The sequence below is a fragment of the Danio rerio genome, chromosome 10 (genome assembly GCF_052040795.2).
Source record: "Danio rerio strain M-AB ecotype USA chromosome 10, GRCz13ab, whole genome shotgun sequence".
NCBI lineage: Eukaryota > Metazoa > Chordata > Actinopteri > Cypriniformes > Danionidae > Danio > Danio rerio.
Window position 1 is genome coordinate 10,231,169 of NC_141030.1, and position 16,286 is coordinate 10,247,454.

The window sequence follows — 16,286 nt, forward strand, 5'->3', positions numbered from 1 at the left end:
CATCAATCATGTGATGCGATTTTGCAGGTCAGAGTTCACCAAGCTTAAACTTTGGAACACAGCGAGTTGTGAAACAGAATTCACGTGCATGAATAGAAGTCAATGAGGTGAAAAGTGCAGTGTAACCGTAGTTTTTGCCTTCATTCTGGCTAGTTTTTCATTTCTGTTGATCTCTAGGTTATTATGCTACTGTTTTGACAGCGTTTGACAGTTTTATACTGACAGTGATGATCATTGTGTTAGTTATACTGAATGCGGTCTCCTCAGTTCTGCACATTTCTTTTCAGCCTGCTGCCTGTCTAGTTTAAGAGGTGGCAATGCAGTGTTGCCAGATATTGCTACAAAAACAAACAAACAACAGCGATACCCAGAACAACGAGCTAAAATAAGTTCAAATTTATCAAGCAGGCTGCAGAATTGATAACCCCAACGTTCATCTTCCCATGAAGTTGTTTAGATGTTAGTATCAGTATCGTTAGATTTTAGGATATCTATAAGCAAGTGTGCACTAAAACAGTGTCAAAATTTGCGCTGAAAAAATAATATAAACATGTCAAGTTTGTAGTGTCACTTCCCCCTAAATGGATCAACGTTATTTTATTCATGTCACCTCATACTTCAGTTTCCCATCAAATCGTGACCAATCAAATGGTCTCTATTATCTGACATCCCCCGCCCCCTTGATGACGTTTTAAATTTGATGAGCTTGAGGTCAACCTCTCTTACTAGCAGAGCTGTGATAAAACAAAACAATGAGGGCTGTTTTTTTAAAAAAAGGAAGAGTAGCTATATTTTGTACCGCCCTCTCTTCATGTTTTGGTTGAGATCGAATAAAAAAGGGCACATTTCTGATCTGGAAGTCATAGCTGGACTTGCTCATGTGTCTTTTCTATCAGCAGGTGTGTGCCATTACCTCAATCTGCTGTGGGAGGTGCTCACAGACGGTGCTCAGCAAAGTCTTGGTGGGATTCTCTCGGCACATGAGCACCAGCTCCAGGTCCATGTCATCTTTAATCAGAAGGCCTTTGGCCACCAGACCAATCCTCATGACTCCACACAGCACTCCTCCTTCACTGGGACCACTGCTACAGCTGCTTTCCTCACTGACAAACACACACACACATAACACTAAATTAATGATCAGCAATTTGTGTAATAACTTCAGAAATTAGTGATGCCCGATATCAGATTTTTGATGGGATCCAATAAACCAGTATCTTTTAACTCATTTTGGCTGATAGTCAATGCTGATATGTCTTTGTTTATGAGTTTTATTTATTTATTTATTTTTGCTGTTGTTTTTTCAAGTACACATGAACCAAAAGCTGTGACTGTTTTATATAATTTTTATTGTAGCATTTTGTATTGTATTCAGTTCCTAGAAAAACTGAATATTAAATGAGAAAACAGTGGGTGTGGCTTGTTTTTTGTTTTTTTTAACTCCAAGTATATTAAATGTAGTAAAGTAGGCATTTCATTCAGAAAGTTTGAGAAAGGGTACAACCTAATAGACACCTCTTTCTCACCATATCTGTTTGTTTTCATAGCGCTGTCAAAACTGACAGTTGGAGGGGCATGGTTAGTATGTTTGCCGCACCTATAATCCTGAATATTTCCGGAACAACTTTACCAGTAAATTCATAAAAAAGGTGTTCACACAGCCGTGGACATTATGGAAATTTTCTTGAAAAGACCTTTTACACATTCATTCCAAAATATTAGTAAATTGTGACATCATTAACCAGAAATGAGCTCTAAATGAATGTGCTTGTATTTGTAAACATAGGTTTTTTTTTGATGGTTTCACTTTTATTTAAAGCTTTAGCATTTGTAGTGGCACACCTTTCGTGCACATCCCTATTTACCACCTTTTTGCAGCTTCTATTCCAACAACTAGTATTTAAAAAAAAAAAAGTAAGTAAGACCGAGTCTTCTTTTAAAAAGATTTACTGAAGAAATGCAAACAAAAATACAAAGGTTTAATTACAGTCAAAATACCAAAGTAAAAGTTTTTAAATTGTATCAATAATTAATACATTTTAGATAATACAATCACAGTTAATTCTTATTACTTTTAAATATCAATTTTCATTATGCTTTAACCTTTTTAACTAAATTATTATCACAAATGTATTATGCATAACTGGCTCTTACAGCATTCATGTAGTTGCTTTGTGAGATATCCAAAGGCAGAAACCCAAACCGCAACTGAATGTTAACACAATTCACTACATTACAAATTATGTGGATGGATAAGTATTGTGAACTATTTTTATGAAAACATATGGAGGACCACTTTCACATGTCGAGATGTTCATAATATGTGTGTGTGCTGGCACTCACCAGCTCCTTCACGTGCACACGCGTCAAGCAGAGCTTGAAGGTAAATAAACAGCAGCTCATCATGAGCATTTTATCGATAATGTTTTACACAGTTGGCATTAAAAAGGAACATAGAAACGTTATCTGACTTACATCTAGCAGCTCAATGTGTCTGGAAAAATATTCAAATGCTTTTATTTTCATAAACAGTGTTCTGATTTGCTAAAGTAAACATCTCGACGTGAACGCACTCTTTCTGGCACTCTTCCTTCTGCATTCACACAGAGCAGCATTCAGGCAAATTACCAGTAATGTTACAGCTTCTCTTTCTGAAAAATTGCTGGAATTAATTTACCGGTATTTTAAAAAAGAGCCTTTTTTCCTCATGTAAATTCCATCAGTGTAAAAACCAGGTGGACAACGGGAAAATAAGAAGACAAAACAAACTGTGACGAGACTCACAGTCCTCCGAATTTGCATATATGCCTAATATGGGTTGTTCATCCGAACAGCAGCCATCAAGCTCTGAGATCATAAAAAAACTCTGCGATCATTAATATGCACGCTTATGCTGCATTTGATAAGCAACAACGTTTTCTAGCGAGACAACAATGGTAAATTTCCTCCTTTAGTTATTTTCAGACATATTTTTCACTTACTTTGTATTTTACTTTGAAAACGCGAGCGCCAAATTGTTTACTGTGCTTTACTGGGCAAGGACAGCACAAGGCATGTTTCAAATTCATCTCAGGATGCAAAATGCAAGATTTACAGATTATACATTTATTCATCTCCACTCTGAAGAGGCATTAGGGTATTTTTAGTTACATCTTTTGATAACTGATCATGTTTATTGTGAAATGTGATGCGTATGTTTTAACAAACATGTGTAGACTGCTGAATCTTGCCAAATAACTCAGCTCAACTGTCATGTTTATACAGAGGTTGATATTATATCATGCCTGTGTTTTCTTTGACTGTAGCTTCAAAATACAATGCCTTACATCTCTATCGCTCTTTTTTGTCAAGTTTAATTATAATTTAGCCTTAATGCACAACAGCAAAATAGGGTAATGTTACTCTGATTGGGTTTATATTTGTCCGTGTTAAGCATACATCATTCTGTGTGTGTGTGTATGTGTGTGTGTGTGTGTGTGTGTGTGTGTGTGTGTGTGTGTGTGTGTGTGTGTGTGTCTGTAAAGGCTAATTTTTACTTCTGCATCAAGCGTGTGCATAAGCTCTGGCGAAGCTCCATCGCGCAGTCGCATACTATAGTGCTTGTCGTTGCTGACGCTGGCGCGCACCTCTCTGAAAATGTACCTACACATCGCAACGAGGCATAGCGCAAGTTTTATGATTGGTCAGCTTGATACCAGTGTCGACTGTGGGGGGTGCTGAGAACCGCGAGCCCAATAAAGCAAGTTTTGAGTCCTGTGAAGGAGCTGCGGATGGATACTTTTGTTTTATGTTTACTTTACGATTAAAGTTTTTGCATGTCTGCCAGTTCCAACCCCTAAATGAGTGATCTTTACCTACTTGTAGCGTTCAGAAAAAAAAAAACACCCACGAAGAAACTCAACAGAAAAGATAATAAAAACCTACTGCCAGCTGCCGTTTCAGAAGTTTTACTGCAGAGCAAAACAAACAGCATGTAGAGTTTAAATGCATGGCTACACGCAATTCTTGCGCCATGAGTCACGCCGATCACTCGACGCAGAAGTATAAACCAGCCTTAAGGGCGGCACGGCAGAGCAGAGCTCATTAATTTTCACGCAATGAGTAGCCATATATGGTCAATCATGGACCTTTTGATTCTATGGGTATTTCATTGAGTAATAAATTAGCTTATAAAACCGTTTCGGGAGATTTTTTTTTAAATTATCGAAGCCATAAACTTACTATATAGATATCAGAGAACAATTTAATTTATTGAACTAATGCAGTATATGGCATCTTTAATTAGAATAATACAGCAGTTCATGAATAAACACAATTCTCATTAGCACTAAGAAGAAGCTGTTAGTAATAAAGAGAATGTTGTGTGGACTAAACTAGTGTGAAATAAGAAATAACTAGTACTAGTAAATAACTTTCTGATGCGTGCTGTGCATGGAGTCACTTTCGCAATTTACTGAAAACATTATGAAACACTTAATCTAAATGACCGTAAAGGCAAATTTTCACTTCAAGAATCCCCAAAATGCTGATCTTATTACTAGCATCCCTGGCAGACAAGTAAATTACTGCATATTTGTATTCAACCAATCATCTTATCAGCATCATTTTGCAGCCAATTTATTGACCATTCCAATAGTTTTGAGCAGCAGAAATGCATCCCCTTTCCCAGCATGCACTGGGAGCACTCACTTTGTGCTGCCTTCTGGCGATTCGTCCACGGTGGGCTCTGTCTCCTCCTCCTGTGTGCTTGATGCATTTGTTGGATTCGATTGGCTGGCTTGAGATTGATCCATCCAATCAGACACATGTTTGAGGGCGCACTCGACCGTGGAGACGAGGCTCTGCACTGCCTCCAGGTCCTCAGAGGAAGGGTAGATGGTGGAGTGTTTGGCCATGACATGACGGTCATCATTGCCGAATGACCGAATAGACCTCTGAAAGGAAAAAAAAAATTACAAAAGGTTTGTTAGATTAGATTGTAAACAAAAATTATTCAGTGACTCTGATGAATAAATATTTCTTCAACTCTTCTACTTAATGTAGGGCTCATTTATTCATTTTTTTTTCCGGCTTAGTCTCTTTATTAATAGGGTCACCACATTGGAATAAACCGGCAACTTATCCAGCACATTTTACGCAGCAGATGCCCTTCCAGCTGCAACCCATCATAAGGAAATATCCATACACACTCAGGCACACATATACACTAAGGACAATTCAGCCTGCCCAATTCACCTATAGCGCATGTCTTTGGACTGTAGGGGAAACCAGAGCACCTGGAGGAAACCCACGCCAGCACGGGGAAAACATGCAAACTCCACACAGAAATGCCAACTGACCCAGACTCGAACTAGTGACCTTCTTGCTGTGAGGCGACAGCATTACTTACTGCACCACCCCGTCGCCTTAGATTTATCTTTTTTATTCATTTTCTTTTCAGCTTAGTCCGTTTTATTAATCTGAGCTCGCCACAGCAGAATGAACCGCCAACTTACCCAGCAGGTTTTTACGCAGCGGATGCCCTTCCAGATGGACAAGTTAGCCTACCCAATTCACCTGTACCACATATCTTTGGACTGTGGGGGAAACTAGAGCAACCACAGGAATCCCACAGGAATGCAGGGAGAACATGCAAACTCCACACAGAAACGCCAACTGACCCAGCCAAGGCTGGAACCAGTGACCTTCTTGCTGTGAGGCGACAGCACTACCAACTGCACCACTGCGTCGCCTATCTTATTTAATAATAATAAATATCAAATTCAAATGGACCTCCCGCAAGTAAACAAACCGTTGTCATAAGAAATCGAGTGCCCCCTGCAATCAAGTCTGCTTAGGACCCCAATTTTTAATCATGCACAACAAACTATACCTATTACAACTCCAGTAGACCAATAGGATCACCCAGGGTCCTAGGCAGACCCAATTGTCAGGGAGGACTCGATTTCTCACCACAGGTGTCAACACACAACATGACACTTTTTACCATGGAGGGATGACTGCGCTGGCTGATTGTATCCCTGGCCATCGTATACTATATAGTTTGTATACATCACTTTAGACAAACTATACATTTCAAGAATAAAGCACGGCTGGAAAACAATGTTTTAGTGCCTTGCAAATGGTGAAAGCGCATCGCAAATCACTTCAGGAGGAGGCATGAATTAACTTAGCTACACTATGACATGGTCATCTTCCAGAATTATTACCAACGATATATCAGTTAATGTTTTTCCCTCTCTCTCACTCATTCTCAATTTTTTTTTCCTCCACACCTCATAATGCACAGCGCATTGGCCTAGGGCAGCTGGATTAGTCCAAAAAGGCACAGTACTTTTTGCAATGGGGTCTGTTCTAGTTAAGATCATCTTCTCACCACAAACAAACTGCTCCAGGGTTTGTTTGAAAGAGTGCCGAGACCACTTCTTCAAGGTACGTCTCAGTACACTTTTTTGGTCCGCTTTTGGTGCGCACTCGAGTGCTACATTCACACCTGCCCAAACGAACTGCACCAAGAAGAAAAACAAACTCCATTGCGATTCAACTGAACTTAATAAGGTAGGTGTGAAAAAACCCTAAAAACTAAATTAAATGGTCATAAAAAACATGTTAAAAATAACTACAAAAAGTTACTTGTAAATAGCGGAGGAATGGTGTAACAGAAAATTTTAGGGGTTTTAAAACAGGGGTCACCAATCTCGTTTCTGGAGGTCCGGTGCCCTGCAGGGTTTAGCTCCAACTTGCCTCAACACACCTGCATGGGTGTTTCAAGAATACATAGTAAGACCTTGATTAGCTTGTTCGAGTGTGTTTGATTAGGGTTGGAGCTAAAATCTGCAGGACACCGAATCTCTAGGAACAAGTTTCGTGATCCCTGTTTTAAAACCTTGAATTTACAAACCATGGTAAACCGGTTATCATCCCATGCCTACTCTTTATTAGATTTTCTTTTAATACTCCTTCTCTTTTTTTTTCACCAAACAAAGATATGGTAGAAAGAACAGCCACATAGCAGGTACGCAAAAACAAACACACTCTGCTATGCTAACAATGTCTGAAGATCACCTTGGCTGACTTCTTCAATTTATCTTCTAAAGTGTGTGTGTGTGGGTGTGTGTGTGTGCAAGAGAGAGATGGACATGGAGAGTTAACCGATTAAACTTTAATCAATCAAGTTCACCTCTGATTGCTCTGAAGGCAAGACAAACATCTGCACACAGAAAAAGCTTCAAGTATGCGTGTGACACTGACTGGAGAACAGGCCATCAGATACGGACGTGCTGTATTAACCCGTGTCAGTGTGTTGTGTATCGCCTTCCTCATGGGCCCAAATCAATTTGAGCTCAGTGACAGTCACCCAATGGCCTCTTCTAATCAGACATGAAGCCCACAGTCCTGCAGTCCTCCATCTAACACTCTCTCTCACCTTCAGTCAAACTCTTATATAATCACTACAGACCTAACCACCATATAAATCCTCACTGGTTTCATTAGTATTCAGGGTGGTGGTTTTCAACTGGTGGAGTACAAACAAAAGATGTGCTGCAGCAGTGGATATAGCATTTATAGTAGTAGTAGTAGTAGTAGTAGTAGTAGTAGTATAGTACACCCTAAGAAATAAAAGTACGCGAGCTGTCAATGGGGTGGTACCTTTTCGAAAGGTAAAAAGTTGGACCTAAAAGGTCCATATTATTACCTCAAGGGTCATATTAGTACCTACAAATTTTAAGAGGAACCCTTTTGTACTTTTTAGGTACTAATATGTACCCTAAAGGTATTAATATGGACCTTTTAGCTACAAATTTATACCTTTCGAAAAGGTACAATTCCAGTGACAGATCGCATCCTTTTATTTCTGAGAGTGTTTAGTATAGTATAATATAGTATAGTACAGTATCGTATAATATATAATAGTGTAATGTAGTGTAAAAAAGAATATAGTAGAGTATAGTATAGTATAGTACAGTACAGTATAGTATAGTAAGAATACAGTACATTATACAGTAAACAGAATTTATTGCTTGTTTGAATAGCTTCATATCTACATTTTTTTAAGTTTTGGTAAGACTAAGACCAATACCCACTTTTTAGATAGTGGCTTATTAGCAGTTTTAAGTTATTGGTACTTATAAATCACATTCTTGTTCTAAATCCCTACTCTTATACAATAGCTAAACTGTAATACTCATTTGCTAAAAATGAATAAAAAGCAAATTCATTAAGTTTGTCATTACCAGGTTATCAAACTAAAATGGTTAACATGTGTCTTATTATTGTAAGGTGTTTGATAGCACTCTATTGGAAGAACATGAAAAGTCCATTCATTTACCAGGCTGAAAGATTTGACACATTACATTGCACTGAAAAGAATCACCTAAAAATAAAATTTTGGATCTGTTTATACAATTTTTGGAACAAAACCATACAATGGCACAAGCAAATACCTTTCACGCTACTGATTAATTGATTGATATGTGTACATGCTTTTACTTGTCTCAGCCCATGTCTAACTATACATTTACCTGTTAAACTGAAATTAAAAACTTTGGGGGAGGGGGTTAAAATATAAAGAATAGCTTTTTTATATCTATAACAAAAATGTAAAAAAAATAAAATAAAATAAAATTCTTACTGTATTTAGTTAAAAGTGTTAACTAATGGTTTATTAATAACAAGAATTAAAAAAGTGTAACCTTTATGTTCGTGTTAATTTTGCATCTAGTTTAGTAAATAAACCATTAGATGTGCTTTTGTCATTATTAAAATAACAAATATACATACAAATTTAACTAACACAAAAACATGTTAATAAAAATACAAACACATGAATATTTACAAAAAAAAAATAAGCATGAGCACAAAGTCACGGTTTTCTCAAATATAAAATACAAATATAAAAATATAAAACAATATTAAATAATAGATATATATTTTTATTATTTTGATTTATTTTAATTCCCTAATACACCCTTAATTATGTTTTACAGCCTTAGCATGTCTTTACTAGGGATGTAACGGTATCAGAATTTCACGGTACGGTAATACCTCGGTATGAATGTCATGGTACGGTATTTATTGAATCATTTACAGGGAAAAAAAAACTTTTGAAAATACTCCAAAAAAGTGCCAAAAGTGTCAATGACATACAAATTAGCCATCTATCTGTTAGCTTTGAAACAGGAACTTCAATTTTAATAACAAAAAATTATTAAACCATGTAAAAAAATAAAGTTTCAATTTAGTATTGTTAAAAACTCATCACATTTAACATTTAATCACTCACTTAGATAGAGATGGGTTTAAAGAAAAATTATCATATAACTATTATCTGGTAAAAGCTGGTATCTCTGGGTATTTACAATGTCCCCTGCAACAGAAAAAACCCCTCTCATTTGGGACTGAGGATTCTGGGACAAGAGAGATATGACTTGGCCCATGTTGACAGCAGTGGGGTAACGTTGTGCATTGTCTTTCCCCCACTTGAGAAGACAAACCATGAGTGAGATAGAGATCTCTTTGCGGTACAAGTCAATGTCTGCATCAATCTGAACAGTGTGCTGTGTTTCTGCAGTCCCCATGACTGTTATTAGTCGTATTCCCCAACTTGCAGGCACGTGCAAACATAGGGCTCAACCTGTGCAGTGCACATGCCCTTTTTAGTCTTGGATAGAAAATGCCCTTCCAAAACGATCAAAAGTGCCCCCGCGACGCGACACAACCTCCGTCCAGTCCAGCCCTTCAGTAGGCGCGCGACAACACCTCTCTTGAGTATGCGCGCTCAACCCCCCCTCGGCGCTTTACAATACGCGCGCCACAACACAGCTGATCAGAACGCGCGCGACAGCACCGCTATTCAGCACGCGCGCGGCGACAACACCCGCTTTAGGTTCGATCATTTCCATCTTTTTTTCATCTCCGCTACTAGCAGCACACTCCATTTCCGCATTACTGGATCTGTAGCGACAACAGACCGCAAAGGATTATGGCCACGCCGGGGCTGATGGGAAATGAAGTTTCAGCTACCTCCCGTTCGCTTCATTCGCCTGAGCAAATTTTCTCAGAAGACCTATAGTTTTACCGAGTCATGCGACTTCGGTAATATCGAAAAAAATTAATATTGCGGTATGACGGTATTTACAATACCGTTACATCCCTAGTCTTTACACTTTATTACTTTGTTTATTTTAAATACCTTTAAAAACAAATTATTCAAAGAAACAGGAAGTAATCCAGCAAAATGTCCGATCATCCAACACATGCAACATCTTCCAAAGTTTTCAAGTCTTAATTCTATCCCTTAATGTTGCATTAAATATGGTACAATTATTAAAAGCACATTAAACACTTTACTGATAAAATAAAGCAATTGCAAAGTTGTATCTTATAAAAAACACAAATTGACAGGTGCTACATGAGAGCTGCTGTTAAAATCTCATTTGTAGTCTTTTTGAACATGGAAATAGTGACAATTTCAAAATCGTCCACTTTGTAACCTGTTTTCAGATTTATGCATTTTCAATAACAAAAATGCCATTGTTATGTAAATGAATAGACAAAACACATAAAAACATTTAGCTGTTTTTGGCTTGTGTAAACGGCCCCTTAATACCAGGTGTGAATAGGCCCTTATTTGCTCAAAATAGTCTGTTATACTACTTGAAACTGCAGAAATGTTTTACTTATTATTTTATTAGCACACTCAGCTTTACCATTTACCACACTTTCTTCTTCTTCTAGTTTTAATGTAGCAGTGGCTAATCAATCAGAAGTCTTATACAGAATAAAATAAAATATTTTCTGCGCTGCAATATACAGTGTATGAAGAAGACATTTTCGATATACTGTATGCTTTTGTTCAATAAAAAACAGCTACTTAACAGCTGTTGCCATGTTCTCTACAATTTATCAGCATCACTTAAGTGAAATTAAACTCTCTGGAGGTGATTTGCTTCTAATTACAGTGCATATGAATGCTAATACGATTAATTTAAAGAAGGTAGTTAAGGGTAACATTAAAAGAGAACTGTAAAGTAAATTTATTGCGTTTACAGTACTGTATTTAGCTTATCATAAGACTTGTACTGTGTTCATGGATTTGATACATAATTATATATATATGACATATTATAAACAGCAAGATTTCTGTTGAATGATTTCCATGATTAAAATAAATTAAAATAAAAACCACTTCACTTGTGCAACATGCAAGAAAAAACTTTCGTAAAACTGTACATTGGCCATTGACATTAATGCGTTATATGAGCCATGTTAGCAGTTACGCTTGCTCCAATAAAATATATAACAGTTTTTCATCACCACATAGTAAAAAAAATCTCTGATTAAATCGGTGGTTGCTAGTTCAGATACGGTTGCGGATGGAACTTAACAAGAATTATTTATATAATTTATAAAATTACTTATTTATTGTATTTTATTAACGTCTACCCCAACCTTAACTGTCACAGTAATATAAAAACAGTAGATATACAGAGTATTATTTGTTACCTATTAAAATACCCAATAAATGTTATTTCTTTACTGTCTACCCTTACCCCAACCCTAAACCCAACCATCACTGTACTGTAAAATATTAATTATTGTTATAAAAAATGCTTTATTGATGTGCGTATCCACATCTGAATCCTATCTAGACTTTACCAGTTTGATTTCCCATCATTGATTTCTCTTCTTTGTGGTGTATTTACAGTTTCCCTGTAAGAGCGCCCTCTGGCTTTGGGAGGAGATTTATTACTAATCAAAGAGCCGTGTTTCCCTGACGAGATGTGCATGAGAATCACAGCTTTTGCTGAATTGTGATCTCAATTAAATTATTCATGCAGCACTAATCAGCTCTATTCATAAGAAGCCCTATTCCGTGTCATTTCTATTCCTCCACCATCCCAACACTGAACAGCAGGCCTGCTCAATAGCGTATCAAAGCTGCATCAATCCCAGGTGGAGTCTGACCTTTCGCAAAACACAGACATAAAACCCACACAATGCATCCATCTTCTGCATGCCAGCTGTTGTTTAACCAGCAAAAAGGAAAGAAAAACAGGAATCATTTGTTTCTACTGGAATTCGCCGAGTGACATTTTTACACAGCCGGGCTTGTTTGTCGACTGATGTTTGAAGGCTGCAACCTTTAGCGGAGTTGATCAATTAACGTGATGCCGAGCGAGCACTTTGACACCTCTATACAAACGACACATGTTTGAGGACATTAAAGCACGCCTGGGCAGGCGTTGATTTCGGCTTCATGTGTGGATGGGATATAAAGATGCGAATCTGAGTGTGTGTGTGTGTGTGTGTGCGAGCAGCGGTGACAGCGGCCTCTCTGTGGCATCAGGCCAGTATTTAATAGTCAGTTGCCAGGGTTTATGAGGCGCTCCTAATGGCTGCCTGCGAGCGGCCGTAAAACATACTGGGAAGTGTAAAAGAGTGTAAAATAGCTAAGGAGGAGCGGAGAGCACTGCGTCTTAATCACATATCATACTAGAGGGATGAGGATTACAAACAGCCCTGTTTATGCCTAGTATTTGAATGGTAGTCTGGTATCAAGTGGAGAGCACTATAGTATATACAGGTCAGGTGTAAATGGAGTCTGAAATGCATTGAGATTGTCCACTATTAATTGCTTACAGATAGGGCTGGGCGATATGGCAAAAAAAAAAAAAAAAAAAAATTTAATTATATTATATCACAAATTTTTCAGTAGCAATAATCACTCGATATCAATAATTATCACAATAATTTTTAAAAATCTATAATCAGTCGATATCGATAATTATCACAATAATTTTCAGTAGCAATAATCAGTCGATATCGATAATTATCACAATAATTTTTCAGTAGCAATGAACAGTCGATATCGAAAATTATGATATTTTTTCAGTAAGAATAATCAGTCGATATCTATAATTATCATGATAATTTTGTCAGTAGCAATAATCAGTCGGTATCGATAATTATCACAATAATTTTTCAGTAAGAATAATCAGTCAATATCGACAATTATCACAATAATTTTCAGTGGCAATAATCAGTCGAGATAGATAATAACCACTATAATTTTTCAGTAGCAATAATTAGATGATAACGATAATTATCATGAAAATTTTTCAGTAGCAATAATCAGTCGAGATAGATAATAATCACTTTATTTTTTCAGTAGCAATTAGTCGATAACGATAGTTATCCCGATAATTTTTCAGTAGCAATAATTAGTCGATATCGATAATTACCATGCTAATTTTTAGTAGCAATAATCAGTGGATATCGATAACTATCACAATAATTTTTCAGAAGCAATAATCAGTCGATATCGATAATTATCAAGATAATTTTTCAGTAGCAATAAACAGTCGATATCTATAATTATGATATTTTTTCAGTAGGAATAATCAGTTGATATCTATAATTATTATGATAATTTTTCAATAGCAATAATCAGTCGGTATCGATAACTATCACAATAAATTTTCAGTAAGAATAATCAGTCAATATCGATAATTATCACAATAATTTTTCAGTGCCAATAATCAGTCGAGATAGATAATAACCACTATAATTTTTCAGTAGCAATAATTAGACGATAACGATAATTATCACGATAATTTTTCAGTAGCAATAATCAGTTGAGATAGATAATAATCACTTTATTTTTCAGTAGCAATAAGTCGATAACGATAGTTATCCCGATAATTTTTCAGTAGCAATAATTAGGCGATATCGATAATTACCACGATAATTTTTAGTAGCAATAATCAGTGGATATCGATAATTATCACAATAATTTTTCAGAAGAAATAATCAGTCGATATCGATAGTTATCACAATCATTTTTAGTAGCAATAATCAGTCAATATAGATAATTATCATAATAATTTTCAGCAGGAATAATCAGTCGATATTGATGATTATCAAGATAATTTTTCAGTAGCAATAATCAGTCGATATCAATAATTATCAAAATACATGTCAATTCTATATATCTTTCCATTTCAAAGACTTTTCAGCATTCCAATCCCTTTGTGCAGCTGATTTAACAAATTTTGTTAAATATATTAGCTAACTGACAACATAAATAAAAAATAATAAACAAAAAAAAAACAATCATTGTTCAGCATTTACTGTTCAAGTTTTTAACAACCAAAGACATTACCTTACACATTATTGTATATTATTGTTCAACATCAGGACAAAGTAAAACAGGTTTGTGAGTTAAAACAAGAAAAAGTGAGTTAATGGTGACAGCATTTTCAGTTTTGCATGAACTATCCTTTTAATGGTGAGTATGGTTAATTTAGGGTGAAATATCATTTAATATATTTTATTTAGAGTTGCTAATGATTACTTGATCCATTGATTGTCAATAACCATTTAATCGGCAGACCGTATCGATGACTGATTAAATATTGACATTAAAAGGTTAAGTTGTGCACTGTAAGACGCGTCCACACATTACATAATCAAGTGTGTGCAGTTTACCTTACCTTATGAAGTCACTCTCTTGACATTTCATAATAAAAACCCTGTAGTGCACAGATATTGGTTATACGCGTGGGTGTTGTAACCAATTTTATCTGACACTGGCATGAATAGACCTATGCAGATTCTCATTTTAAAAATAGTGTATTATGGCAAGACATGCAGGGAGCCACTCCATTCACACAACAAGTTTCTGAGCTCTCTCATCCTTCAGACAGAGTAGGTTCTTGCAAGGTAACCTAAGAATACTTTTAGTGCTAACTTTATAGTTTGAATAGTTTTAAGACTGTCCAGCTCATACGAACGCTTTATTAAATGAATAAAATTCTAACCGTGGAAACGGTTTAATGGATTGCTTTGGTGATGAACAATATGCTATAAGGCACGGCTTTCAAAAATGATGACATGAGACTTTGTTGGGTGGTTGCACTGATGCTAAGATGGTCCAGGTTTGCCAACACTTGTTCATATATATATATATATATATATATATATATATATATATATATATATATATATATATATATATATATATATATATATATATATATATATATATATATATATATATGAACCCATCCATATTACAATGTATAACCTGGGTTTTAAAATACACCAATTTTACAATTCTGGGTCGACACTGAAACTGAAAATTCAGGATGAATTTAGATGAAAATCTAAACTAAGTATAACATTTTATACAGTTTATATTTGAAATGATACATTTTAGGTTTTTCTGAGGGGAAATTATCATAATAACAAATTGGAAACTATATTCGAACAAACTTTTTTTAATCAATATATTTATTGTTTTTGCATCAACAATGTACGGAATCATTTCAAAGTACATGTAAACATTCTTTTTTAACCACCCTCCACTCCAGTTCCACCCTCACTAGACTAAACAATGTGGTGTATTTGCAGTTTGCAGCCATCCTAATAGTAAACATCCTTTTCTAACAACCCTCACTAGACAGAAACCTTAAATGGACATAGTAGTGAAACATTCAGCTGATGTGTAAAATAAGAGAGAAAAAACAAGTAAATAAATAAACAATGATGACAAATAGTTGCCTTGTACTTGTACATGTGTAATGACAATAACGTTGAATCTAATCTAAAGGATTAAAGAAGAGTTACATTATCCCATTCGCATTTTCAGTCAATTTAACGTCCAAATGTGCCCCAAATCTTTTTAAACACTGATGATTTTTTTAAGTTCAAACATTTTATCATCAGGAGAAGGAGCAAGACGAAATTTCTCCATACATATTAGAAGAAACTTAACTACATATATTACTCCATTCAGGAATGTAACTTTTTTTAAACAATACACAAACAATTGCGATGTTCAAAAGGCTGGTTCATTTAAAGTACACAGCCAGTGAATCCATCCAAAAATGATGGAATATTTGTAATTGTTTCAAAATTGGTGATTACATTGGGGAGTCTCACAAGAGCATACTATGTTATTTATATTGTTTATTGGTGCTTACTTGACAACACAGCCTTTCAAACTAAAAATAATCATGAATTTGAAAGCTAAAGCATGAATGAATGGATAGCGCTGTGATAAGTGCTACTAAAATTTAATGAGCAGGGTCAAGGTGTCATATATTTTCTGCGCTATTTTTGGCTAGAAATTGATGAGTGTTATTTTCCAAATAATGCAGAACATCCACGAGCCATGATGGCAATTAAGTGACGCTAAAGACAGAATAGTTAACATGACAATATAGTACATCAGATTACTTCTATTATGCACAAAAGGTAATCAGATGCTCAAGACATAATCT

General features: G+C 35.8%; 1 protein-coding gene across 12 annotated transcripts in view; it reads right to left on the reverse strand.

Moving 5' to 3' along the window:
* strbp (spermatid perinuclear RNA binding protein) overlaps positions 1 to 16,286 on the reverse strand; it is a 195,103-nt gene that overhangs the window by 73,973 nt on the left and 104,844 nt on the right. For all 12 annotated transcript variants that reach the window (XM_087270222.1, XM_087270220.1, XM_087270223.1 and 9 more), the window contains exons 4-5: positions 4,690 to 4,934; positions 914 to 1,103 (exon numbers count right to left, since the gene is read on the reverse strand). In XM_087270222.1, the coding sequence (XP_087126348.1) occupies positions 914 to 1,103; positions 4,690 to 4,934 (435 nt within the window). The remainder of the gene's footprint in view (positions 1 to 913; positions 1,104 to 4,689; positions 4,935 to 16,286) is intronic.